This window comes from Erythrolamprus reginae, chromosome 2 (genome assembly GCF_031021105.1).
Source record: "Erythrolamprus reginae isolate rEryReg1 chromosome 2, rEryReg1.hap1, whole genome shotgun sequence".
NCBI classification, from domain to species: Eukaryota; Metazoa; Chordata; class Lepidosauria; order Squamata; family Dipsadidae; genus Erythrolamprus; species Erythrolamprus reginae.
Window position 1 is genome coordinate 146,199,232 of NC_091951.1, and position 27,288 is coordinate 146,226,519.

Here is a 27,288-nt window from a genome sequence, read left to right on the forward strand (position 1 = left end):
CTACTCCCTCTGAAAAAGGATTTTTCAGCTCTAATGCAGTGCTAATGATCTTCCTGGCTTGCAGCATTTATTTTTATTCCTACTCCCTCTGAAACAGTTTTTCATGCCCTAAGTCTTTGCAGGCTTGCTTTCATTCCTACTCCCTCTTAAAATGGTTTTTTCACCCCTATCCGTGGGATAAAATAATGTGCTGAAGCTGAACAGACTAAGGACGCTAACCAGATGAATACCTGGTAGGTAGATTTTTCCCCCATCCCTATTTTCCTCACCCAAAAATAAGGTGTGTCTTATACTCCAAAAATACGATAATATCTAGATGAAAATGATGATGATGATGATGACGACAACAACAACAACAGAGTTGGAAGGGACTTTGAAGGTCTTCTAGTGCAACCCTTTGCTTGGACAGGAGACCCTACAGTACTTCAGACAAATGGTTATCTAACATCTTCTTAAAAACTTCGAGTGTTGGAGCATTCACAACATCTGGAGGCAAGCCATTTCACCGATAAATTGTTTTAACTCTCAAGAATTTTCTCCTTGGTTCTAAATTGCTTCTCTCCTTAATTAGAAACATAGAAACATAGAAGATTGATGGCAAAAAAAGACCTCATGGTCCATCTAGTCTGCCCTTATACTATTTCCTGTATTTTATCTTAGGCTGGATATATGTTTATCCCAGGCATGTTTACATTCAGTTACTTGTATTTACCAACCATGTATGTTGGAAGTTTGCTCCAAGCATCTACTACTCTTTCAGTAAAATAGTATTTTCTCACATTGCTTCTGATCTTTCCCCCAACTAACCTCAGATTGTGGGCCCTTGTTTTTGTGTTCACTTTCCTATTAAAAACACTTCCCTCCTGAACTTTATTTAACCATTTAACATATTTAAATGTTTCGATTATGTCCCCCCTTTCCCTTCTTTCCTCCAGACTATACATATTGAGTTCATTACGTCTTTCCTGATACGTTTTAAGCTCAAGATCTTCCACCATTTTTGTAGCCCGTCTTTGGACCCATTCTATTTTATCAATATCTTTTTGTAGGTGTTGATAAAATTGAATGGGTCCAAAGATGGGCTACAAAAATGGTGGAAGGTCTTAAGCATAAAACCTATCAGGAAAGACTTAATGAACTCAATCTGTATTAGCTTCCACCCATTGCTTTTTGTCCTACCCTGAGGTGCATTGGAGAACAGCCTGACTCCCTCTTCTTTGTGGCAACCCCTGAGATATCGGAACACTGCTATCGTGTCTCCCATAATCTTTCTTTTCATTAAACTAGACATGCTCAATTCCTGAAACCATTCTTCATATGTTTTAGCCTCCAGTCCCCTAATCATCTTTGCTGCTCTTCTCTGCACTCTTTCTAGAGTCTCAACATCCTTTTTACATCATTGTGATCAAAACTGAATGCAATATTCCATGTGTGGCCTTATCAAGGCATTATAAAGTGGCATTAACACTTCACATGATCTTGATTCTACCCCTCTGTTAATGCAGCCTAGAACTGTGTTGGCATTTTTGGCAGCTGCTGCACACTGCTGGCTCATATTTAAATAGTTGTCCACTATGACTCCAAGATCCCTTTCACAGTTACTACTGTTGAAGAAAGTACCACATATACTGTACCTGTGCATTTTGTTTTTCTTGCCTAAATGTAGAACTTACTTTTTTTCACCATTGCATTTTATTTTGTTTGATAATGCCCAGTGTTCAAGATCCTTCTGGACCAATATCCATACAAATGCTGAGCTTAGACATAGATTACTTTTCCGAAAAAGATGGGAGGGGGGGGGGGAACCAAGAAAACTTTTATAGTGCCATTAAATAGCACAAATCACATTGGTATGGTTTTTATTGATCATGGTATAAAATCTGCACTTCTGCAAATCTCTTATATTTATTTGAACAACTAGATGCTGAAAGAAGAATAACACAATACAGCACCGGATGCAGACCGTGTTTGATACTGGAGATCAGAAATTTACTAAACACTGAAAGATCTCAATATCTCTACACAGTCAACTTTTTGTTTTCTGAAGCAAACATTGTGACCATGCAACTATTCCTCAATCCCTCCCCCTAACCCCTCAAATATAAAACTTAGAATCTGGGGATGGTTTCAAAATGAGAGTTGAGAATCTCAAGGAGTTACATGCTTTTCTTTGGCTCTTAAAACAAGCTATGATCATAGTCAGAATAATTTTAATCCCCTTGTGCAGATATCTGTTCATAAGGTATATTGACATTCATTCCTATCTCAGCTGTAAATTGTAAGTCTGCTTCTATTAGAAAATTGCATATGAAATTGACCTCCATGTTGATAGGGTCAAATATGCCAATGAATAAAACAGAGAATGCCTGATGTATAAAAATTACTGTCTCTTCTATTTTCCATTTTCCAAATATAATAACCACTTTCTTAGAATACACTAGGAGAAATAAATGAAATTGCATTTGAGGGAGAATCTGTATATTTTACAGCAATAATGACCTGGTTTTTGTTTTGTTTTTTGAAAAAGCAGAGAACTTTTAATGGCATACCAGGACAAAAATGAATTGGATTTAAGGTATTTACATACAGTTAATATGATTACTCTTACATATAAAATGTTTTCTTCCTGCTGACACCTAAAATATACAGATTGATGAGAATTTTCGAAAGGACTTTAGGGTTTATCAAAAATTTTAAGATCTGCACTTTTGTTTTATAATTAATAAAATCACATTTCTTTATTCTTGGTAAAACATGTATAAATCAACGCTGCGTGTGCTATGCAAAGAAAAGCTTTCCTGAGAAAAATTATGCTACAAATCTATAGGATTTTAAAATTTTAAATATATACGGTCACTGATAATTGGAGATATTTCAAAATAAAAATTTTAGGGATTCCATGAGGTCTGTTTGGGGAAAAAAAAACCTGTGAAAATACATTTATCGTCAACGTTCACACAATTCACATTAAGATATACAATCCTATTACAGTGAAAGGAATCCATCATTTCATGATACACAAGAATCCATTAAATAACACCAATTGAAATATTATTCAGATAATCCAATGGTCGCGCAATGCCTAAAAAAAATAATTCATAAAACATACTGAACCCAAGTATGAATTTACTTGCATTATTTCGGTTTTCCCGATATACAGGCTTCATGAGATCCAGAGATGGAATTATTTCAATATCAAAGTATTTGATCTTTCAAATATCAAACAAAAATGGAGTAATCATTTAGCATGAAGTCCCATAGTGTCATATACAGCCCATTAAAAGATGAAAGTGCTAGTTGGGAAATCCCCAAGTGCACATATACTGTTGTCATGAGCTGAAGGACCAAAGTATCTCCAGGGAACTACAGGAACAAAGACACATGAACTTTATTCTCCCTTTGACTCATATCCACAGCTAATAATGATGACAAGCTACTTTGAACTCTCTAGGGATTGATTGAAGTGGCATGTAGATTTTGAAGGTCTAATGTAAATCCAAAACATGGTGAAGAGGCTATTTTTCTGGGTCATTTCCATGTTTTGGAGGTAAGTTTATTATTTAGTTTATTTATTTATTTATTTATTTATTTATTTATTTATTTATTTATTTATTTATTTATTATTTAGATTTGTATGCCGCCCCTCTCCGCGGACTCGGGGCGGCTCACAACAAGGCCTAAACAAATCGTAACAAATCCAAATAAATTTAAATATTTAAAAAAGTTTTAAAAGTACCCCAATATACTAACAAGCACACACACAAACATACCATACATAAATTGTACATGCCCGGGGGAGATGTTTCAATTCCCCCATGCCTGACGACAGAGGTGGGTTTTAAGAACTTTACGGAAGGCAGGAAGAGTAGGGGCAGTTCTAATCTCCGGGGGAAGTTGGTTCCAGAGAGTCGGAAGGCTCTTCCCCTGGGGCCCGCCAACCGACATTGTTTAGTTGACGGGACCCGGAGAAGGCCCACTCTGTGGGACCTAATCGGTCGCTGGGATTCATGCGGCAGGAGGCGGTCTCGGAGGTATTCTGGTCCAATGCCATGAAGGGCTTTAAAGGTCATAACCAACACTTTGAATTGTGACCGAAAATTGATCGACAACCAATGCAGACTGAGGAGTGATGGCGAAACATGGGCATACCTAGGTAAGCCCATGACTGCTCTCGCAGCTGCATTCTGCACGATCTGAAGTTTCCGAACACTTTTCAAAGGTAGCCCCATTTTATTTATTAATTGGATTTGTATGCCGCCCCTCTCCGAGGACTCTATGTTGTTATTGTCTGTAAATTTACAAATAGACAGCCATTTATGTCAAGGTTCTCTTGGAATCTTTTCGCAGGAGTTCTTGAAAATGACACTTTTATAATATAATATTTTGCCTAGAGTTAATCTTGTCGATATGATTTGTTTCAAAAGATACCTTCCTTAGAAGGATTTTAGGGAAGAAATGTCAAACTGGAAATGGGTCTGCTAAAGAGGAGCATACAACTGTGATGGAATGAAGAGCCAATGAATATACAGGTTAATACAAACCAATGAGCCACAGGTTTGCCATCAATGGATTCAAACCACAGCATCCAGTTCTACAACGGTTGAGCTTCATTAAAAAGTTATTATTGCATTTCACTTAAATAGTAGTTCAATCATATTTAGTGGCCTTTGAGTTAAATTAGTGGAACCAAATAGGTTTATTCTATTGTGACTAATAAGTAGACAATATTTCAGGGCACCATTTTTTTCTGACTCTAACTCTTTTAGACCCATCTATATTTTGAGTTAGGATACTGAATGCCCTTCTCCTTTGCATTGGTGAAGCGTTCCAGATGTTATTTCTGTGAAAACAGTCCATACAACCAATTGTGAATTTTAAGCTTCCTTCTTTGTATTCCATGCTATGGGATGATTAGAATGGAAATTCTGCCTTCTCTTCTATTAGAGAGAAGATGAAAGAAAAGTAATTTTGGAAATTACCTAAAATAGAGTAGAGTAGAATAGAGTAGAGTAGAGTAGAATTTAAATTAAAATTAGGCTGAAATTAAACTGCCACAAGTGATGGCATTGTATTCATTCAGTCGGTTGTCCACCAAGAAATATGTGAGAATGTTTTCTCTGTCCTTATGCAAATTTCTTTCCAGGGCATTGCAGTCTTCCGTTTCATTAATTTGAAACAAAAAAGCTTGATTAAAAAAACCCCTCCCATTGGAATTTATAATATAATATAATGCTTCTGATACAGATGGTTTCTGATTTGGAAAAGATTTTTCCTTCCCAAACAGAAATTGGTTGAAGACAACTACTCAATTTCCTTTTCCGCAAATTGGACAGAAATTTTCATAATGTCATTTGCACCTAAAAGGTATGAGAGCTAACTCTGCCACTGCAGTTTGGAAATATTTCCATCTTGTCCAACTTGCACAAGAGCTGTATTATTTTGTTGTACAATTCCTATTCCAACTACCGGTATTACAAAAACATTGAATGATAGCACTGACAGAGACATAGCTGCGCATAAAATTAGCAGTACAGACTAAATGTTAAACTAAAATATATTGATATATTTTTTAAAATATTCTTATCCACATACAGAAATACTAAAAATTCTAGTGGCATTCATAAATGGGGCCAGTAATCTTGCTAATGGAGTGGAGGCTCCTAACAATGATTTACGTGTTAAATATAAATTCCAAGGGCAAGTTTAGAATTGATTCAAAGTTCCTGCTAACAAATAACTGAAGATCATTCCTTCAGTTATTCACTGTTCAAAGCTGCAGAAGGACTTGGAAGCCCAGTGAAACAAAATAGGTCAGGTATGTGGCTGAGACCACAGATACTATATTTACTTTTTTAAAGTCTGGGGTGCAGCTGGGCACTATACATAGCTGCTTTTGCTCAAAGGACTAAGCTGCAGCTTGTTGGCTGCTTTTGCTTTCCAAAAAAAATGTCTACGAGTTTAATTAAACTTCTGGAATAAACCAGTTGGCAGGAGACAACACCTTATCGGTGGGCTGACTGCTTGCTTTCCAAGTAAGTTATTAGCTTTATTGCAGAACTGTAGTTGGAGATCAAATGGGATTAATGTCTGTAGTAATTGCTTTTTGGCCTTTTATAATTATAAGAGGAAATAAGTCGGGGGTTTTCCTCTACTCTTTTCCTTTACTTTTTCCCCCTTTGCATTACAATAAATGAATGGGCTACTGCACGTAAGATGTTTATAATATAAAACAAGCAACCAGGAACTGAATACAACATGGATTTTAATGGATTTGTGTCACAGTCTTGATTTTACAAGATAAAATCTTATGAAAATGGGTTGTGTTGCAAAAACAAAAAATAGGATTTGTGCAGTTTTAAAAATCTTCATATAGACTGATAGATGCTGAATAAATAATTTCCTATGGGGTCAAGTCAGAATATGTAATATGTTGCCAATTGTCCTGCTCATTGACCTCTGAGTAAGTACATTTTGAAAAGAAAAATGTGTGGCATGTACAGTATGATGGACCTTCTGTGTGACTTTTAATTTGTTATCTTTTTTGCTAGGTAAAATGGGCATTTGGGCTATTCTATTCCTTCCACTGCTTGTGGTTGGAATTAGTGGAATTGTATACATTTATCGGAAAGTTACTCAGCTGATGACAAAATCTGCTGTGCGGAGTAAAGTTGTAGTAGTCACTGATGCTCTATCTGGTGTGGGCAAGGGTAAGAAATGCAGCAAATGACTCATATTTGTGTGTGTGTGTGTGTGTGTGTGTGTGTGTGTGAGGGAGGGAGGGAGGGTGAGAAAGAACAAAAATTAGAATTTTCTCGTGGAGATTTTATGAATTTTTGCCTTCTGGAAGCATCCAGGATTCTAAAAAGTCCTGTATTCATAAAGGAAAATTTGGAAAACGTGTAACTTTTAAATACTCAGAAACCAGTACTATAGACTAGAGTCAAGGCTTCAGTCCTGTAAATCAGTAGGGAAGCCATATAGATGTATATATTTGTGCAGAAAGGGCCTTCTTGAGTGAACATATTAAGAATTTCTCCAGATCACTCTGTTTATTCTTATTCATCAACAAATTTCTCCCTATAGAACACAATCTGCATGTCTGTTTGCTCAACCTGAAACATTGCCTTCTAATGGTCTGCATGGATTCTGAACTTACTTTAACACCTTGGAGCAAATTACATTGTTAAATTGCAACAAATGTTGCAATTGAAACAAATTACAGAAAATAAATATAAAATGTGTGGCATGAAGGCACAAGAGGGGGAGGAGAAAGAGGAACTGAATTGTGTGTTGAAAGTATATTGACAATTGATCTAGTGTACAAGAAATTAGATCCAATATTGTTTTGTTTGGAGCCCACTTTCATAATTCCATGTCATTAAAATTACTCACATTTTGCACAAACTGCAAACAGCAATAAAAACTTTATTTATTTCAAGACTGGCATCTACTTCATATCTCTTATGATGCAACTATTGGACAGTATGTTAGAAAGAATAATACTTAGATCCATGGTTAGTTAGAAAAGTGCGTCCACAAACTCTATGTCTTAGGAGAGAGAGAAAAAAAATCTATTTTTAGTTTGCTAGCTGTGCTGTAATGCTGAGAACCCTTTGCACGTACAAGACCTATGAAGTGGCAGCAATCTGATATAAATAGCTTATTTCTCTAATCCCTATATTATGCACTAGTGGTGAGCTTTAAGATCTTGCATCAAACAGTTGAGATACTAAGAGTTATCTTGAAGCAAAATTATTGGTAGACCTTGTAGTGAAAACTTTGAACCCACAGCCCTGGTTTGGTGAATGGAGGAAAATCTTAGACACAGAAATGTCAGGGGAATGAAAAATGATCCCTGTTGTAGAGATATGCAGGAGGTTTGCTGCTCTGCTGCTTGTCAGATGTGGGTGGAGGTGGGGACAGGAGATGTCAACTTAGAAGTCATCAGGGTCATATGCGCCATTGGCAAACACACTAGGAAAAGTGCATCAAGTGATAGAACAAGACAATAATACACCTTCATCCCCAATAGTGAACTTTCCTGAACTCTTGTGTTTTCTCAAGCTAAACCAGGATGGAGAGGGGTAGATCTAAGAAATCTCTTGATAAAAAGATTGAGATCATTCCAAATTGTAAACAACTATCCTAGTCTATTCTATCAAATTGCTTAACTGTGTTGCCAGGTTTCCCCTATAGTGTATCCTACAAGAAGCCTGTGATAGGGGTTTTTTTAATGAAAGGAAGAATCTGTTTTAAATATTTTGTGCTTATTTTCACATAAAAAATCAGATAATGGATATTTCGTGCAACCCGCTACACTTATAATTTAGTAGGTTGCACAAATCACATTAATTCAGTAAAGTTGGTTTCAGTTAACGATTTTACTAAGTTTTGTCTAGAAAACTGTTCATTCTTTCCAACCTGCCATTTTGTCTCTTTTCCTGCTAGACAATATTTTTTGGTTTTCTCTTCCATGTGATATTTCATGCTGCTGCTACTGAACTTCCTCGTTTATTCTACGCCAGGTTTAATGGCAAACCTATGGCACGGGTGCCACAGGTGGCACACAGAGCCATATCTGCTGGCACATGAGTAGTTGCCCTAGCTCAGCTCCACATGCATGTGTGTGCCGGACAGCTGATTTTTGGCTTGCACAGAAGCTCTTGGAGGGTGTTTTTGGCTTCCAGAGAGCCTCTGGGGGGGATGGGGGAGGGCATTTTTGCCCTCCCCAGGCTCCGGCTTCTCTGGAGCCTGGGGAAGGTGAAACACAAGCCTACTGGGACCACCAGAAGTTGGGAAACAGACCATTTCCAGTCTCCAGAGGGCTTCCAAGGATGGGGGAAGCTGTTTTCGTCCTCCTTAGGCATTGAATTATGGGTGTGGACACTCGTGATAGCACATATGCATGCTCTTTTGGCACCCAAAGAAAAAAATGTTAACCATCACTATACTAGGCTATTTCCTGTGAGGATTTCCAAGGATGGAATTATTTCTTTCAATCACAAGGGGACAATCACTGGGACCATCATCAGATTCAGCTCATTCACCTTTGGGCACGCTTCATACTGACATACATTACTCAAATGCATGGAAATGTTGGCTTCCCAGGGTTCACAATCTTGCCTTCTATGGAATATATTTCCAGCAATTCATTTCCAAGCTGGCAACATAGGAAGATAAATCTTTTTGACCACATCCTGTGTGGAAGATGCCAAATAAACAAAGACAAAGGGAAAAAATCTGCTCTGGTATCTCTTTTCAAATCTATATTAAATGGGGAATATTAACTAAGTCACTTTTTACTAACATATCATAGACACGCAATAGGCTCCCTTCTTGCTGTAGCAATGTAGCTGGATTTATAGTAAACAGAGATAAATGATATTTAGCCCCTATAGCTGCAGGCTCCTAACTAAGCAGCATTATCAGGGTTCATAATTTCTGATAATAGTAGCTTTTTTGCAAATCTCTCTCATGCAAAGGATCTGCTCACTGGAAACATCATAACTTCCTTGTGTTTTCAGAACTATAACCCAACCGCAGTGGTCCTGGGTTCTAGTAGTTGCTCTCAGTTCCATGCACAATACTTCATAGAATACATTTATAAGCAGTCAGGTACAAATATATTTGTGCAGGTAATGTCCAGATTATACATTTGTTTAACCATATACAAGATCAGTTGTTGAAATATAAGCAATTGCATGGGGGGCGGGAGATTTATCTGTATGCTAATGGTGAATGTGGGAAGATTTTTTTTTTCTGCAATTAGGGTTGAATGAATGAGAACAGATTTACCGTATTACAATCCCAATTAACTGAATTATCCTTTGGTTTATTTTCCAGAATGTGCACAACTATTTCATTCGGGAGGAGCAAGGCTGATTCTGTGTGGGAAACACCTGGACAAATTAGAAGTTCTGTGTGATGCTTTAAATAGTGCAGCTGATCCTACTACAGTAAGATTCTTGTCATTGTATATCCTTAAAGATTATATAAAGGCAAAAAAAAAGGAGGCACTTGATGTATTAAAAAAATCCTTTAACATATTAACACAGTTAGAAATGACCCTGTAGGTCATCTAGTCCAACCCCCACCCCAAACAGGAGACCCTACACCATTTTTGACCAATGGCAGTCCAATTTAGAATGGCCAAGCAATTTTTTCAGGGTTTCTGAACTAAACGTTTCTTCCCAATAAATTAATTACTCACAGGACCAATCCTACCATTAGGTAGAAGTAGGAGGGAGGTTTCCTTAGCTATTTTCATTTTACTTGAATTAATATGGGTGACACACTGTCTTCTCCTCCTTCCTTAAAATATTTAGTGGTATTTTGCAGGGAAGCAAATTGCTGGCCCATTGTTTGTATTGAAGTAAAAGTCATTTGCTAATCAAGCTCAGGAAAGCAACAAACCCCCCCCCCCTTTTATTTTTTATTTATTTATTTTGTCCAAAACACAATAATATACAATGAAGGTTATAGGGGGTACACTTGAAGTAAAATAGATCAAGGAAAGAATAGAGGAGAAAGTATAGGAATAGGATATATCAATGACAGAATAGAAGAAAAGTTAAAGGGATATAGGAGAAGATATAGGAGATACAGGAGAGACAGTAGGACAGGGGACAGGAGGCATGCTAGTGAGTTTATCCACTTATGCTTCTATACTATAAAGGAACATGAGGGATCAGCCTAAATTTAAGATGGTAGATACAAGTAAAAAACCCCAACAACAACCAAGTAGTTGAAGAAATTATAGGACAAAAAAAACCATATGAAAGTTTGTAAGATTACATTCCAGCCTTCCCCAGTCTTCCAATTATCATTTCCACCATCTCCATCTGTGGATGAGGAATGAAGGCAGTAGCATTCTAACAATGTAGTTTTGGAAATTGTTGGAATGCTGAAGAAGGCAGTTAAGGATTAACTTACTGTCCTATGAACACAGGCAAATTACGAAATCTAATTCTGTTCCTTTAGTACCCACATGCAAATAAGTAAGATATGGACCTTGTGTCATTTATTTATTTACTTGTTTATTTATTTATTATACTTATATGTCACCAATGTTGTCAAAGAGACTCTAGACAGCTTGCAATGATATTATTTAAGCATGCAAGATTTTGCCAGCTTGGTGGAGAGGATCTTGTCCGAAGATAATAAATTGCACATGTAAATAAGTATTTAATTTCTAATTATCTTGTTCATGCACCCTTAAAAGATACATTAGGAAAATACATCATGTAAAAAAAAAACCAAAACCCTAAGCATAACTTTCAACTGAATAACTCTTAGGGGTTAAGGGATGGCACTAGAACTGCAATATGCAGTTTTAGAAAAATATAGATTAATATTCAGTATTTCAAACAGTATTCAGGGCATACAAGTGTAAATATTGCAATATTTTTAGAGTTACATCAAAACTAATTTATTTCACAAGGCAGTTTAAAATTAATTTTATTGCCTCTCTTTGCAATTGTATAATTTTGTTACCTCACAGTATTATCTTATGTAATGAATGATCACAGGGTTTTTTTGGATATTACTGAAAAATATCAAAATTTATTTATTTATTTTATTTATTTAATTGGATTTGTATGCTGCCTCTCTCTGAGGACTCGGGGCGGCTCACAGCATATACAAGAAACAAAACAATAATATGAATCCAATTAATTAATTACTAACTAATACTACATTAAAACAGCCATTTAATTTAATTAAAAAAGGAAAACATATCAAATCAATCATTCAACACTCATACTTAAACATTCATTGGTCAGGGGGAAGATTAAAAGTCCCAAGCCTAGCGGCAAAGATGAGTTTTTAAGCTCTTTCGGAAGGCAAGGAAGGTGGGGGTAGTGCAAATCTCTGGGGGGAGCTGATTCCAGAGGGTCGGGGCTCCCACAGAGAAGGCTCTTCCCCTAGGTCCTGCCAGCTGACATTGTTTGGTCGACAGGACCTTAAGGAGGCCAACTCTGTGGGACCTTACCGGTAGCTGCGGCAGAAGGCAGTCTCGGAGATAATCTGGTCCTATGCCATGAAGGGCTTTATAGGTCATAACCAACACTTTGAATTGTGCCCGGAAATGGATCGGTAGCCAATGCAGTCTGTGGAGTGATGGCAAAATATGGGTATTTCTTGGAAGGCCCAAGACTGCTTGCGCAGCTGCATTCTAGACGAGCTGAAGTTTCCGAACACTCTTCAGAGGTAGCCCCATGTAGAGAGCATTGCAGTAGTCAAACTTCGAGGTGATAAGGACATGAATGACCGTGAGCAAAGACTTCCTGTCCAAATAGGGCCACAAATGGTGCACCAGGCGGACCCAGGCAAACGCCCCCCTCGCCACAGCCATAAAATTAAGGTCAATCTAATTAGTTTGTTTTTAAATGATGAATGAAGGATGCTGTCTTACACTAAAGAGCTAGTAATAATAATCACAACCAGTCATTTTCAAATTTAAAGCCAGAAAATTATATAAACTGACAAATAGGTGATCCTGGATTTAAACAAGAGTACTGTACTCATAGTTCCCTCTAAGCCGAGCAGTGAGCAATCGCTCACTTAAAAATCATCATCAACTCAGAGTTTTCCAAACCTGCCCAGAAGCCGAGAGGGAAAGAGTGAGAGGGAAGGAGAGAGAGAGGAAGAGAGGAAGAGAGAGAAACAGATTGAAAAAAGAGAGGAAGGAAAAGAGAAAGAAAAAGAATGGGAGTAAGGAAGAGAGAAAGAAAATCAAAATCTAGTTTGAAACTAGCTCAACTATTTAAGTGGCAATTTGATATTGATAGAGTTGCCCTATTATGAGCTCACTGTTATAGACACACAGTACAGTATTTTATTTTGAAATTCTCTGAGGCAAAACAGGGTGGGTTTTTTATTTGTTTGTTTGTTTATTTATTTATTTATTTATTTATTATTTCTGTGCTGCCCAGTCCCGAAGGGACTGCCGCTCAGACACTAAACTTTTCCGCCCACCCCCCCAAAAAATTAGAGGGAACACTGACTGTACTGCCAAATCTTTAAAACTAATACTTCCCCCTTGCCTCACCCAGGAACAGTTACTATTTATTCTTTTAATACATTAACTCTACTTCATCTTTGGATCTGATTGCCTCCTTCATAATCATGGTCCTCTGATAAACCCCATTTCTTTTACTGTGAGCTGGGAATTTTGGGAAAAGAAGATCCAAAAACAGTCAAGTTGCCAAATTGGAGAAAAGTGCTTTATTGTCTCTAGGAATTATTTCTCTCTTTTGTGTTGTGAAGTATGATGCTTCAAAAAGTATGGGATATTTTATAATACAGTCACCCTCAAACCCTCCTTCTTTTGTAGACATTTACACCGAAGCTTATCCTTTTAGATCTCGCTGACGTAAACTGTATCCAAGATGTAGCTAAAGAAATCCTGGATTGTTATGGATGTGTGGATATTCTCATTAATAACGCTAGCACAAAAGCCAAGGGGACAGTTCAAAACGTGTCACTGGAACTGGACAAAAAGATCATGGATGCCAACTACTTTGGACCTATAACACTCACAAAAGGTATACAGAAGACTGCCCCTCTTGTCTTACTATGTCTCAGGAATAAGGGTAGTCCTTGATTGAGCCCAAAATTTATGGTGCTAAATGAGACAGTAGTTAAATGAATTTTGACCTGTTTTACAACCTTTATTGCCACAGCTGTTAAGTGAATCATTGAAGTTGTTAAGTTAGTCACACAATTGTTAAATGTATCTGGCTTCCCCATCGATTTTGCTTGTCAGAAGGTCGCAAAAGGCGGCCTTGGGGCACTGCAACCATTATAAATAGAAGTCAGTTGCCAAACTGAATTTTGATCATGTGACCATGAATATGTTGCAACCATTGTAAATGTGGAAAATGGTCACAAATTGTGTCATTGTAACTTTGAACAGTCACTAAATGAACTGTTGTAAATCAAGGACGACTTATACTTTACTTTTGCTCTTGGGAAAAAAAAGAATCCTTAGTAATTTTATGTATATACATACAGCGGTGGGCTATGAGCCGGAACACTAAATTGCGCTCACCGCAGCGGCTTGAAAGTACTTGCGGGGCCACCACGATTTTCCTTCTGCACCTGTGGTGGTAGCAGAATCACGCATGGAGCAGCAGGTGCACCCGTGTTTCGGCATCCACGGAAGCATTAAAAACTCACTGAAAAACAGACACACCTGCAGCTCCGTGTGTGATTTTGCTACCTCCACAGGTGCAGAAGCAAAATCGCGCTGGCCCCGCAAGCACTTACGAGCCACAGTGGCAAGCGCAATTTAGCATTCTGGCTTGTAGCCCACCGCTGTATACATACAACAAACTATCTCACATTTATTTCAGTTTAACTGTCATGCCTTTCCCCAGGTAATCTCTAGGCTATTGAGCTCCACCCAAATCTAATTGCCTATGGCTCTCTGGAGGAAATAAAACATATATGCAGGGCAACATGCTTTACATTCTGAGGGCTGTTTCAACTCTTACTAGACTTCACTCAGTGGCGTGTAACTACTTCAAATGCCTCATTTCACATGGAAAAATGGTTAAATAAAGAAAAACGAGGTAGTAACTTTAGCAGCTTGTGTTTGCATCTGCCTTGATTGCAAACTCGGGTTCATTGTGGAATTATTCCAAAGACTTGCTGAGTTTGATGAGAGATTTATTAATGAAGGGGATTTGGCAGAATATTGCTTGCTGGTAAAGCATTTTCCCCTAATAGTATACGTATCTAATGACTGGATTGCTGGGCTCAGGCGTACCGGAGAAGATTACTGTTGCGGGTTGGGTGCCACTGAGTCAGCCCTGACCCCTGGGGAGTGTATGGAAAAATACCTGTCATCTTAACCTTTCTCTGGTGATGACTACAGCTGCTTTGGTCTTTGACCATAAAATCAATCCAATCCATTCAACAAGTTGTTCAATTGTTGACTGGTTGATAATTCACAGCTCTTCCATGAACCTTCCCATTCTAATATTAGCCTTCTCTCGGGATGTATTAGTTACAATAAAAGGGAACATACAAAGGGGCTTATGTGGTCCAAAATTGAAGTCATCTTTTGTGGCAGCATCAGCCTTTGTCCTAGGCATCTACAGAGTCTTGCAGGGAATGTCACTCAATGTATACATTCTGAGACTGCTATATGCTGCAGAAGCCAAATAAAATGTGGTTCTGGATCCATTGGAGATGTCTGCATCCAGCTAACCAAATGAAGCTTCCCTTCCAAAATATACTTGACTCTACACCAGAGGTCTTCAAACTTGTCAACTTTAAGACTTATGGACTTCAACTCCCAGAATTCTCCAGCCAGCTATGCTGACTGGAGAATGCTGGGAGTTGAAATCCACAAGTCTTAAAGTTGACAAGTTTGAGGACCCCTGCTCTACACTTTGGGGAGTGGGAAGAATCCATAGGATATAGCCTACACATTTCGGTTAAATGTAACAAGAATTTCTGAATGCACCAGTTCAAAATCTGAGATTCTATGTGCTCTTTGTTATAATTCCTCATCCCATAACTACATTGAACACATTTACACCTTGCCCAATACTAGTCCATTTGCCACACACCTCAAGCATTTATGTGATATGAACTAATCTCTGCAGCAAGAGTCTGACTCTTAGGAAGTTTATTTTGGAGTTCAAGGGGAGGTTAATCGCATTTCCTGGGTTGGCTTGTTAATTTTTTACTAACTACTCTCCATAGATGATTTCCTTACAGCTTTATGTCCTGCTTCTGAGGACCTCAAAGAGGTTTGAAATGAATACTAACTGTAGACCTCTCCCAAAATAATTACAATTCATCTGTGTTTTTGTGAAAAAGTATCTCAGATGTGTGGAACAGTCAAGAATATAGAGATGTGGTTTTTCTGGAAAAATAAAAGAGTGAGGAAATATATAAGGTCGCCCATAGCTGTTGGCAGTAATGGGCAGCCATAATTTTTACTGCCACACTGTGGGTGTGGCTTATTTTGTGGGTTTGACTTTATGGTCCTGTGACTGGGTAGGAGAGGCTTGCCGGCCATGTGACCAGGAGGGATCATTCAAGTGAACTGTTAAGTCCTTGACTTACAGCATCACCAGTGTTGCTCTCTGGGGTGACAATTTGATTCATGTTTCACACGCTCTCCTTCCTGGGTCACCCCCTGCCTCAGGCTTGATAGCTAGGCAAATGGGTGCCGATCAGTTGTTGAGAAAAGAAGCAGGGGAAAAAAGGCCCCCCTGCAATTCCTGCTGGTGCTGGTCTCCCTGCCGCTTTCTGAGGAAGAGGAGGAGGATGGGAGGGGGGGATAGTTACTTGGAGCTGGGCACACAGCTTCATTTCTGCCGGTGGAACTGTGTTCCACTCCATGCTGCCTGCTGCCCACCCCTGGCTGTTGGACATCGTACAGTATCACTCACCTTTTAAAGGCTGCTAGTTCTCAAATTACAGTACATCCTGGCTGTTTCAGACTGTGTCTTGCCTGCATGTCCTGCCAGATTAATAATGTGCTTCTGGATCACATGGATCTGATTCAAATTTAGATCATAGTACATTTCCAAAGGTTTACTGCTCACTTTATAATATACGGTATTCACACAATGTTACTGAGTGTCCAGTCCTCCATTTGCAATCCTATATTTCCTCTACTGCATCTTCATCTTTCTCCCCACTATAGAAAATCAGTTTAAAAAGGGAAAATTACCAGTGGTATGAATCGTCATTCTCGAAGCATCCAACACTCCTAAGTAGCAATTACAGCGTGCAGAGATCTCATTCTAAAATGATAAGTGATATGGAGTTTCCATGCAAAGGTTATGTCTTATGTCTGTCTGAGAACACACACTCCTCAGTTGAATGATGCTAGTTGCCATTTGCTTTCTGCTGTTACACAGTCGCTTCCTATGGTACTTCCTGTAGTTCTGCATTGGTATTTCGCCTTTCAGCAATAATTATTTGAAACGGTCTGCGATTGGCAGTTGACAAGGAGAAGGCAAAGGAGAAATGAACTGGATTAGCATTCTGAACTGGATTAGCAGCTCATTGTTTTAAACCAGGGGTGTCAAATTGAAGGCCCGTAGGCCGAATTCGGCTCATAAGGTTCTTAGAACTGGCCCACAGGGCTGCCCTGGAAACAGTGAAGGATTGGCCCACAGTGTCTCTGCCAGTGAAAACAGAATGGCCCTCCTGAGCTCTGTTTTCACTGGCAAAGGGTTACAGGAGGCCAGCACAACCAAAAATGGAGCTCGGGAGCCCATTTTCATTGGCAGAGCACTTGGGCCACCACAGGCAGCCCCAGCACAAGTGATGTCAAGCTGGCCACACACATCCTAGCCCCTGGGTTAACCCTGATGCAGCCCTCAAAGAAATCCAGTTTGACACCAGTATTTTTAACGAAAAGATGGATCTATGGTTGGTTATGTAATTATTTACTACAGGAAAATAGCATGAAATGCCCAGAGTTAGCTTACAAAGGAGATGGGTAGCATAAAAAATTAATAAAAAAATAATAAAATAAATAAAATGGTGAAACCATGCACAGTAATAAGTTAATGCTAAAAATAATAGGTTAGAGATGGACAGCTTGCTTTGCATGTATTTTTAATAGAGTTTTTTTTACAAGACCATTCTTGGAAGTGGATGGCCCTTGCTCAAAGGTTATAATCTCCAAATTCTCCATTTTTATTTACTCAGAAGCTATCAAAGTGGAAGTACTTTTAGTCCTCCCATAAACAAGATATAAAACAAAATGTACAGTATAGCCACTGCTTGAATTACCTTGTAAACCAGGCTTATTAATGACTTTCAAGTCTTAGATGACAATGAATCATCCTCATAATGATTGACATAAATATTGTGCAGGGAAAAGTAATAATTTTCCTGAGTGGGAAGCAATTACTGCTACTAAAAAAAACAATTGAAAAATACAGACTTTTGATGTTGCTGTGATTAGACACTAATCTAGTTACAAAAAAAAAAAAAAGACAAGCGAAGATAGGAATTGTCATTTTTAAAAATAATGTTGTTATTGTTTAATTGCTAAACATTTTAAAAATGCACACTAATGGCAGTGTGAATGTAAACTAAGCCAGCTCTCCAAGAAAGCCCAGCATTATTATGTCAAACTTTCAGGCAGGAATAAATGGGATATTACTACCTACAGCAGTGTTTCTCAATTCCCTTGCCCGCTGGGGAATTCTGGGAGTTGAAGTCCACACATTTTCAAGAAGCCAGGGTTGAGAAACACTGCCTTACAGAGATATCCATGACTATTATTCAGGTGTCTGTCATTATTATTATTGTTGTTGTTGCTGTTGCTGTTGTTGTTGTTGTTGTTGTTGTTGTTGTTATTATTATTATTATTATTATTATTATTATTATTATTATTATTATTTGTATGCCACCCTGGGGTGGGCTACTGCCCGGATGGGGTGGGGACAGTGGGGTAGTGAAAATGGAGCTCCACCCCAGAACACCCAATTTGCACTGAAAGATGTTGAAAGAAAATGCAGGGCATCCTGCATAAGCCATGCCCACAGTGTGGTAGTGAAAATTTTGATAGCCCTTCACTCTCGGAACACTCGGTGCGGTATACAAATCTAATACTATTTAGTCATACTATTTAGTTTTAAGGGAAATGTAATGAAATGGTTGGAATTGATTGTAGTATAAAGCAAAGACTCCCTCAAGCTGAGCTCTGGTAACTACACGTAATTATTAGAGCCTTGATATGGAAATAATTTGCTGTTGCCTTGTTCTGTTTTTATTTATTTCCCAAACTAGCCTTTAATCATAGGATTTGTTGATAGTTTCCCATTCAAATATGACCCAAGCCTATTCAGTTTTGTGATGGTTGGCACCCTAGACTGCAGCAATATTCATTGACAAAGAACTGGAGAAATTGTTAGGGTAAAAAAATCTCTGTGTTTAAAAGGTTGCAAATTTCCTTTCTCCTTGAACGGGTTATTTTCTCCCTTTGAGGAAATCTAGGTGTTGAGTAATTTTGTTGAAAATGTGGCTGCTTAATTTCTTGTCTCATATTGTAAAGACGCAAATCCTTATGTCAAGGTTGGATTCCAATTTACTTCGCTGCTGGTTTGCTTCCTTGCGTGGCCAAGCACATGTTTTAGGCAGGGCAAAACACCTTGATTTTTAAAAATAAAACACGCCAAAACCAATCATGCATAGTGCCAGAAACTCAGCTTTGCATGCACAGAAGAATTTTTTTTTAAGAAAAAAATTAAAAGTTTGGGGAAAATGGTGGTGCTTACAGACCGGCACCAATGGACCCAGTTTGGTGACATCATTGTGACATCACCAGTGCATCACTACAGTTCAGGCAAACCGGTCCAAATTGGGAGGAACCCACCTCTGCTTCATATGCATATTGAATCTCTTATTCAACCATCCAGAAAAAAATAGATTGACATTGCATTGATGAAAACAACCAAGGAAATTATTTTCTTTATCCAATTTGTGTCCTCTCTTCCTTCCACCCCCTAATGTCATTCAAAGTAATTAGCAATTACCTGATTGCTTTTTAATTGATCAGAAACATTTATGCCTTATCTGCATTGATCAGCAATGCATTTTTATTCATCCAAGGCACAATATCAATTGCTATTTTAGTATCTAAAGCATTTCCTTAGCTTTTAGTTCTTGAGGTATCTGGCTACAGATAGATTTTTTTCCCTTGAAATCTGGATTTACCACTGAAAAATGTATATATTGCCAAATAAACCGAAAAACCCCACTCTAGTGTAAGTTGGTATGATACTGTGATCCTTTCATTTGCTATTGGTTTAGTGGATCAGGAATTAGTAATTTAATTTCTGTTAATCTGAAATGATTTTCTCTCCTATTTTGTTCTCCAGCTTTTCTTCCCAACATGATCTCCAGGAGAACTGGTCAAATTGTGCTAGTCAACAATATCCAGGGGAAATTGGGTATTCCTTTTCGTGCAGCCTGTGAGTTTATGAATCTAACTTGTTATTTTCTTTTTATTTCTGAACAATATGAACAATGTGTAACTTGATTTGATTTGATTTAATTTGATTTATTGGATTTGTATGCCGCTCCTCTTTGGAGACTCGGGGCGGCTAACAGCAATAATAGAACAGTATACACAATAATCCAATAGTAAAAACAATTAAAAACCCATTAAAGTAAAAACCAAACATACATTCAGACATACCATGCATAAAATTGTAAAGGCCTAGGGGGAAACTTGAGGCCTTTCAATTGGAGAATCATAAATATTTTTGAGTTTTTCTGAATCTGTTCACATGCGTGGGAGGGCAATGGGGTGTGGATGTGTGCGCGCACATGCATGCATGGGAGGAGGGGATTGCATTATGGGGGTGCCAATACCCTTTTGGCACCTGAGCTGGAAAAGGTTCACCGTTACTGACCTAGAACAAGCATATTTTGTAACAAACATGACTTATATTTTATTTTTTTGTTAGAATAGGTCAGTGATGGCTAACCTTTTCTGAGGAAAGTACCCAATTTACCCCAACTCCCCAAAATGCAACATGTGTGTGGCCTATGCACATGTGCCCCACTCCTGTGCACTCATGTGCCCCCACATGCTCCCAGCTCCATGCGTGTGCGTGCTCCACCCCATACATGCCTCACTACCCCATGCAATTGCACATGCCTGCCAGAGACTTAACAACCAGTTATATGGCAGGAGGCAAAGGCACATGCGTATGCATGGTGGAGCTGAACTAGGGCAATGGCTCACAAGCCACCAGAGAGGGCGCTGTGTGTCACCTGTGGCACGTGTGCCATAGATTCACCATCACAGGTGTAGGTAATCAGATGAGCTTATGTGGATGGATGGTTTTGGGGGATGGATGGGTATTTGATATATTATAATATGATAGTGTGGTTCTTGCATGAATGTCTTCTTTCTCCTAGATTCTGCTTCCAAGCATGCTGCTCTAGGATTCTTTGATTGTCTGAGAGCAGAACTGCAGGAACTTGGTGTCTGTGTCAGTACCGTGTCTCCGAGTTTTATATGTTCTGATCATAATCAGCTTCAGTCTAAGAACTGTAAAGGCTCCTCCTGGAAAAGTAAGTGATTCACACAGGGATGGGGACCAGAACACAGCTAAAAGAATAAAAATGTGCAAGTTGACCAAGATGATTTAGGCAAATAACTTGCTGACAAAATTCAAATCACCAGTCTTTGGAGACAAAGACTTATAATACATTCCCTCTAAAGCAGTGATGACGAACCATTTTTCCCTTGGGTGCCGAAAGAATATGTGCACGTCTTACATGCATGTGTGAGTGCCCACACCCATAATTCAATGCCTGGGGAGTGCAAAAACAGCTTCCCCCACTACCTGGAGGCCATTAGAGGCTGGAAACAGCCTGTTCCCCAATTTCTGGTGGGCCCAGGAGCCTCATGTTTTGCCATCCCCAGGCTCCAAAGGATTCCCTAGAGTCAGGGGAGGGTAAAAATGTATTTTTCCCCATCCCCCTGGAAGCTCTCTGGAAGCCAAAAATGCCTTCCAGAGCCTCTGTGCGAGCCAAAAATCAGCTGGCCAGCACACACATGTACGTTGGAGCTGAGCTAGGGCAACAGATCGTGTGTCAGCAGATATGGCTCCGCATGCCACCTGTGGCATCTGTGCCATAGGTTCACCATCACTGCCCTAAAGAATCTACTATAATCAAGCTTTACTAATTCAGAACCACGAGTCATTATTTGTAGTTGGAATATAAGGGAGCCTATTAACTAGAAGCATAATTTTTTGCTTTCAAAAGTAGGGAATGGTAGTGTTAACCCTTGGCACTCATACATATTTTTTCTGTCCAATTAATAAATATGGGCAAACCAGTTGTAAAATACTTAGAAAAGACATTATTGCTTGTTCCCAGCATAGAAAACAATACCTGAACAATACCTCTACTACATCACAAGTAACAAAAAGTGAATGTTTCTGACATCCTTTTGATAAATAATGCAATTCCCTTCCTAACATGGAAACTGGCCCTTTAAAGAAAAAGAGAGAGTTTTCTCTGCCTTTAAAATGTAGAGTTAAAAGTAAGGGAGAATACATCCCTCATTTTGACATACTAGAGCAGGTTTTAACTTTTTTTAAAAAAGTTTTGAGTCTTTTTTTAATTGTGTAGCTAATTACAAGCAACAAACATGAACCTGTCTGACAATTTTCCTGGAACAACATTTCACCATTTTAAGATTCCTTCCAGCAATTTTTAATTATTCTTTATTTACTTTTTCTTTGATATAGTATCTTTTTTACTTTTATTTATTTATTTTTTCTTTGATATAGTATCTTCCTTTCATTCCTACAAATTTATTTTCTTCCCTGTCCCCACAATGAACTTCATATTGTCTTTGAAATGAGACAAGACCATGACACATAGCAGCTAGTTATCTCTTTCAATACTTTCTTGTTTGTCCAATTCCCAGACTTCTTCAGAAAGTCAGCCTATGGTGTCCGCCCAACAGAGGTAGCAGAAGAAATTCTACGGACAGTGAACAGGAAGAAGCAGGAGGTGTTCATGGCAAACCCCTGCGCAAAGGCAGCTGTTTATATTCGCACTTTCCTCCCAGAGATATTTTTTGCTGTGGTTGCTGCTGGAGTGAAAGAAAAACAGAAAATTGAAGTGGAAAACTGATTGCATCAAGTTCATCTCCTTTGGTGAAAGGATTATGCCAATTCTCTCTTGCAGTGGCTAGAGATAGGCATATTGGAAGAATGTTGTATAAATCCAAATGAAACAAAAACAAAAAACAAAAAAAATGTGTTTAAGGATCTGGAGGCAGTGGAGTAGGATATGGGCTTTTTCATCTATCATTAAAAGTGCACTGCTAGGCTATGAAAGAGAGCAAAGGACATTTTTTCAGGGTACCAAGTAAGTCATCTGAAATGGGGCTACTAGTTTCCTGGACTATTTGCTATTTCAAGAGAGTTAATAGAAAGCATGAATTGTCTGCGTGTTGGGTGAAGTGTTCAGAGGAGGTGTGAAAGTCAAGAGAATTGTAAACTAATATTGGAAAAATGAGGAATTTCAGGAATCGGGGAGAATATGAGCTATGGATGTGTGAAAAAGAAACAGAGAGTATAGGAAGAATAGGAAGTTCTGTTTCCACACCAGAGTGCACGGATCTTAGAAAGCAGATTGGTTTGACATTTAGGAAATTCTCACAGGAAACTGAAAAACGTTTCATTTCCTTTGCCTTTTTGGTGTGATTAATTGAACCTTTCAAATCTGCAGTAATGCTTGGTTTTTATAGCTTTTAGTTCTAAAAAATTAAGCAAATGCCTGGAGTGGGGATGAAACATTCCTTGTTTCAAAATGTTGCATTGTGTCCATTCCACATGGGTAGATGTATGTACAGTTTGGGGCAACTGCACCCCTTTAAAAAATCAAGATAGTAGTGGGGAGCATATGATTAAATGCGTATCATGATATTATGACACACATCTTCATGTTTTACCTGCCGGTGTCAAGTAAGGCACCAGAACACAAAGGTATAAGAACAGAGTATGTATCATAATGTCAGCATGCATGTGCTACCATTTTTACACAGCCCTGACTTGTTACAGACAAAGCAACCAACCACCACTGGTAGAGTCATGTCTTTGATAAATATTGGCATGGATCTATTCACACTGCCTCCTTCTCCCCATGCAATGCTACAGGTTCACAGAAATCCCAAAATGTAAAGACATTGCAACTCTAAACACAAAAGTATATTTTTCCTCAACATTTTTATCTTTGCTGTGCCATCATACTGATAGGACAAAGGCAGCAGCAACACTCAAATTATCTCAGAAAGGTTCTGCACCTTAAATTTGGAATTAGGGACAGGCATCACAAATCCCAAGCCTTTTCTAATGTTTCAAACTAGAATAGATTGTGAATGGATAGTCAGATGAGGATAGTTATAAATCCAGTACACTGCTAAACCTCCAATATCTATATTCACTGGTTATGGATATGAGGTGGTATGAAATTTTATCGATCAGATGATCAAACTTTGCCGTTTTGGGGGGGGATTTAAATTCTCAAGTGATATTTGTCATGATGCACCTTCAGTCAGGCCTCCACACCTGGATTGCAAAAAGAAAAAGGCACCAAGCTAGAAATAAAGAGACCGGGAATACTACTCTGGTCTTAGCCATGGAAACTGACTTTGGTTCAGCCACTCTCTCCAAGCCGAACCACCTCTCAGGGTTATTGTTGTGGGTAAAATAGGAAGACGAAGGAGTATTGTTTATTGTACACCATCTTGAATTACTTATAAAGTAATAAAGTTGGGATTTTTTTAAAAAAACAAATAAAATCAAGATGAACACTAGAAATCCACAAAGTATTAGTGTTTGCTATGTGTCTTTGTTGCCATCTAGTGGTCTTTAGAATTTTTTTGGAGACCAATTTGAATACTCCTGCAGGGTACAATGTGTTCTGGGTCTGGTTTGACTTGCATTTTCCCTCAAAATAATTGTCCCCCACATAAGCCTGCTATTTCCCCTCTTGCTCCCCACCCCCAGTCAAACAATTCTTGCCAATCCCAGGCTACATGGCCCAAAGTAGCAACAATGGGGAATAATAAGGATGATCATTCAGGAGCTTAAGTTAGGTTTAGGGGAAGCTTGAGACTGAAATAAAAACAGCAAAAAATGAAGGCAGATGAATGAGGTTAACCAAGAGGTTTAAAGATAGAGACAACGTTTTTCTCTTTTAAATTGGAGAAAATTGGCACTATCTTGGTTCAGTTATTTTATATAGCAAATCTTGACACACACCCACACCACCAGTTTGGGAAAAGTGATCCATTCACCACAGAAATGAGAATGCCTACTATCTGAATACGGTTAGTAGAAAGTCTATGCACACTTCTGCAAGTGTGAGGATGTCCATTGTTGGTGAAAAAGAATGGGAAGTTCCGTAAGTATGGTAATAGGATAAAGTTTACTCCTTGTGAAAGGGCTGCATATGTGCCTGAATGAGAGAGAGGGATACTGAATTGAAAGATGGCGGCTGTTAGGCTTTTATTTGGTGCAATGTCTTGTAATGTTGGCTCCGGAAGAGCGTGCCTTCGAGAGATGTGTTCAATCTTTCTCTGTTCTACTGCCTGTTTCTTTCTCTCCCAATCACCACTTGACATTTTGTTATTCTCATCAATAAAAGCAATTGAAAACACATTCACTGATTTAGAAACAGCCATGAGGGAAATGGTGGATTAGCATATTTAAAAGTTGTGATCCCTTTTCTTCCACATTTCAGGGCTAACAATCTTGCCTTGGAGTGATATAAATAAATAAAACTCCTGTTTGAATAATGTCTGCAAGCTCATTTGTCTTGTCCTCTGTTCAGAGTTGCCTTTCTGCTATTGTCATGCAAATTTGGCTGTTGCTGGTACAATGTCTCAGGGGTGTTTTTGTTTACTTTTCCTCTTTTAAATTGAGTGGGTCCAACATAGGAAAAAAATGGTTAAGACTGGAGCTAATCTAAACTCCAAAGGGCTGCCATACCTGATCTTAGATTATGAGTTCTGCCAAAGAAAATTAGTAGTTGAAATTCAAGCTGCTCCCTTCAATTCCTAAACATGGAAAACCCTCAGCTGCAAGATCAAATTGGCTGGGCTAATTTTAATGGGCAAATAGAGTCCTGAAAGTAACTTGAGCCAAGAAGTAAAAAGGTTAGAGGTTAAACCTACATAAAGTCAATGCAGAACTCATAGCTGTAATATATTTCTACTGGTGAGCCCTGGATTGTACATAGAATAGAATAGAATAGAACAGAATAGAATTCTTTATTGACCAAGTGTGATTGGACACACAAGGAATTTGCCTTTGATGCATACGCTCTCAGTGTATATAAAAGATACATTTTTCAAGAAACTTGAGGTACAACACTCAATGATTGTATTAGGGTGTAAATAAGCAATCAGGAAACAATATTAATATACATTAATATTAATAAATTATTCATATTTATACATTATTAATACTAAAATGTTAATTATTAATAAAGAAAAACAAAATGCACAGGTACAGTTTATGTGGTACATTGCTCAACAGTAGTAACTGTGAGAGGGATTTTGGAGTCCTAGTGGACAACCATTTAAATATGAGCCAGCAGTGTGCAGCAGCTGCCAAAAAAGCCAACACAGTTCTAGGCTGCATTAACAGAGGGATAGAATCAAGATCACGTGAAGTGTTAATACCACTTTATAAGGCCTTGGTAAGGCCAGACCTGGAGCACTGCATTCAGTTTTGGTTGCCATGATGCAAAAAGGATATTGAGACTCTAGAAAAAGTGCAGAGAAGAGCAACAAAGATGATTAGGGGACTGAAGGCTAAAAAATATGAAGAACGGTTGCAGGAGTTGGGCATGGCTAGTTTAATGAAAAGAAGGACCAGGGGAGACATGATAGCAGTGTTCCAGTATCTCAGGGTTTCCCACAAAGAAGAAGGAATCACCTATTCTCCACCTGAGGGTAGAACAAGAAGCAATGGGTGGAAACTAAACAAGATGAGAAGTAACATAGAACTAAGGAGAAATTTCCTGACAGTCAGAACGGTTGATCAGTGAAACAACTTGCCTCTAGAAATTGTGAATGCCCCAACGCTGTAAGTTTTTAAGAAGATGTTGGATAACCATCTGTCTGAAGTAGTGTAGGGTTTCCTGCCTAAGTAGGGGGTTGAACTAAAAGATCTCCAAAGTCCCTTCCAACTCTGTTGTTGTTATTGCTGTTAAAATTAAATAGTAAGGATACAAGCAACAAGTTATAGTCATACAGTCATACAGTCATAAGTAAAAGGAGATGGGTGATAAAAACAATGAGAAGACTAGTAGTAATAGTAATGCAGTGTTGGTGAATAGTTTCACTATTCTGCTGCATTTAGCTGCTGCATTTTGAAGCAATTGAAATTTCCAAATGATGTTTAAAGGTGGGCCCATGTTGAATGTATTGCAGCAGTATAAGTAAGTTGTAAAGAAAGCCTGATTCACTGTAGTTAGGCCCTCAACTGGAATCAGTTAAAGGCTTTGTTAGCCAGGTCTTGTTATTTCAGCAAAAACTACAATTTGGATAGATTCCCCAAGCCATGGAGCTTCTGGCCCATGAATCATGCTACCATATTTAGCTACCTAAGAGCCCCAATGGGCAAACTATAACATCATCTTGCTAGCATTTAATTTTAGATTGTACTCTTACATTCACAGCTTCTAGACACTAAGACCTCAAGAGTACAACCATATGACTCAAATAAAGATGTAAAACTGAGTATCATCAGCGTACTGATGGTA

At 38.4% G+C, this 27,288-nt stretch overlaps 1 protein-coding gene across 2 annotated transcripts; it reads left to right on the forward strand.

Moving 5' to 3' along the window:
* Positions 1–40: 40 nt before the first annotated feature.
* On the forward strand, positions 41–25,315 carry DHRS7C (dehydrogenase/reductase 7C). 2 transcript variants are annotated; one of them, XM_070735935.1, is made up of 7 exons: positions 41–233; positions 6,549–6,707; positions 9,844–9,956; positions 13,334–13,544; positions 19,863–19,955; positions 20,911–21,066; positions 22,436–25,315. In XM_070735935.1, exons 2-7 carry the CDS (start codon positions 6,554–6,556, stop codon positions 22,642–22,644), a joined length of 936 nt encoding a protein of 311 aa, XP_070592036.1. In that variant the 5' UTR covers positions 41–233; positions 6,549–6,553; the 3' UTR covers positions 22,645–25,315. The 2 variants fall into 2 exon arrangements, with proteins under 2 accessions (XP_070592036.1, XP_070592037.1); XM_070735936.1 differs by lacking the exon at positions 41–233 and adding an exon at positions 5,997–6,032 and having other exon boundaries at positions 22,436–24,338.
* The last annotated feature ends 1,973 nt before the right edge of the window (positions 25,316–27,288 follow it).

Excerpts from the sequence above, each read along its gene's own strand:
- DHRS7C (XM_070735935.1), top strand. The coding sequence starts at position 6,554 with ATGGGCATTTGGGCTATTCTATTCCTTCCACTGCTTGTGGTTGGAATT. Across the intron at positions 9,957-13,333 it reads GTGCAGCTGATCCTACTACA|ACATTTACACCGAAGCTTAT; the intron begins GTAAGATTCTTG and ends CTTCTTTTGTAG. Across the intron at positions 19,956-20,910 it reads TATTCCTTTTCGTGCAGCCT|ATTCTGCTTCCAAGCATGCT; the intron begins GTGAGTTTATGA and ends TCTTTCTCCTAG.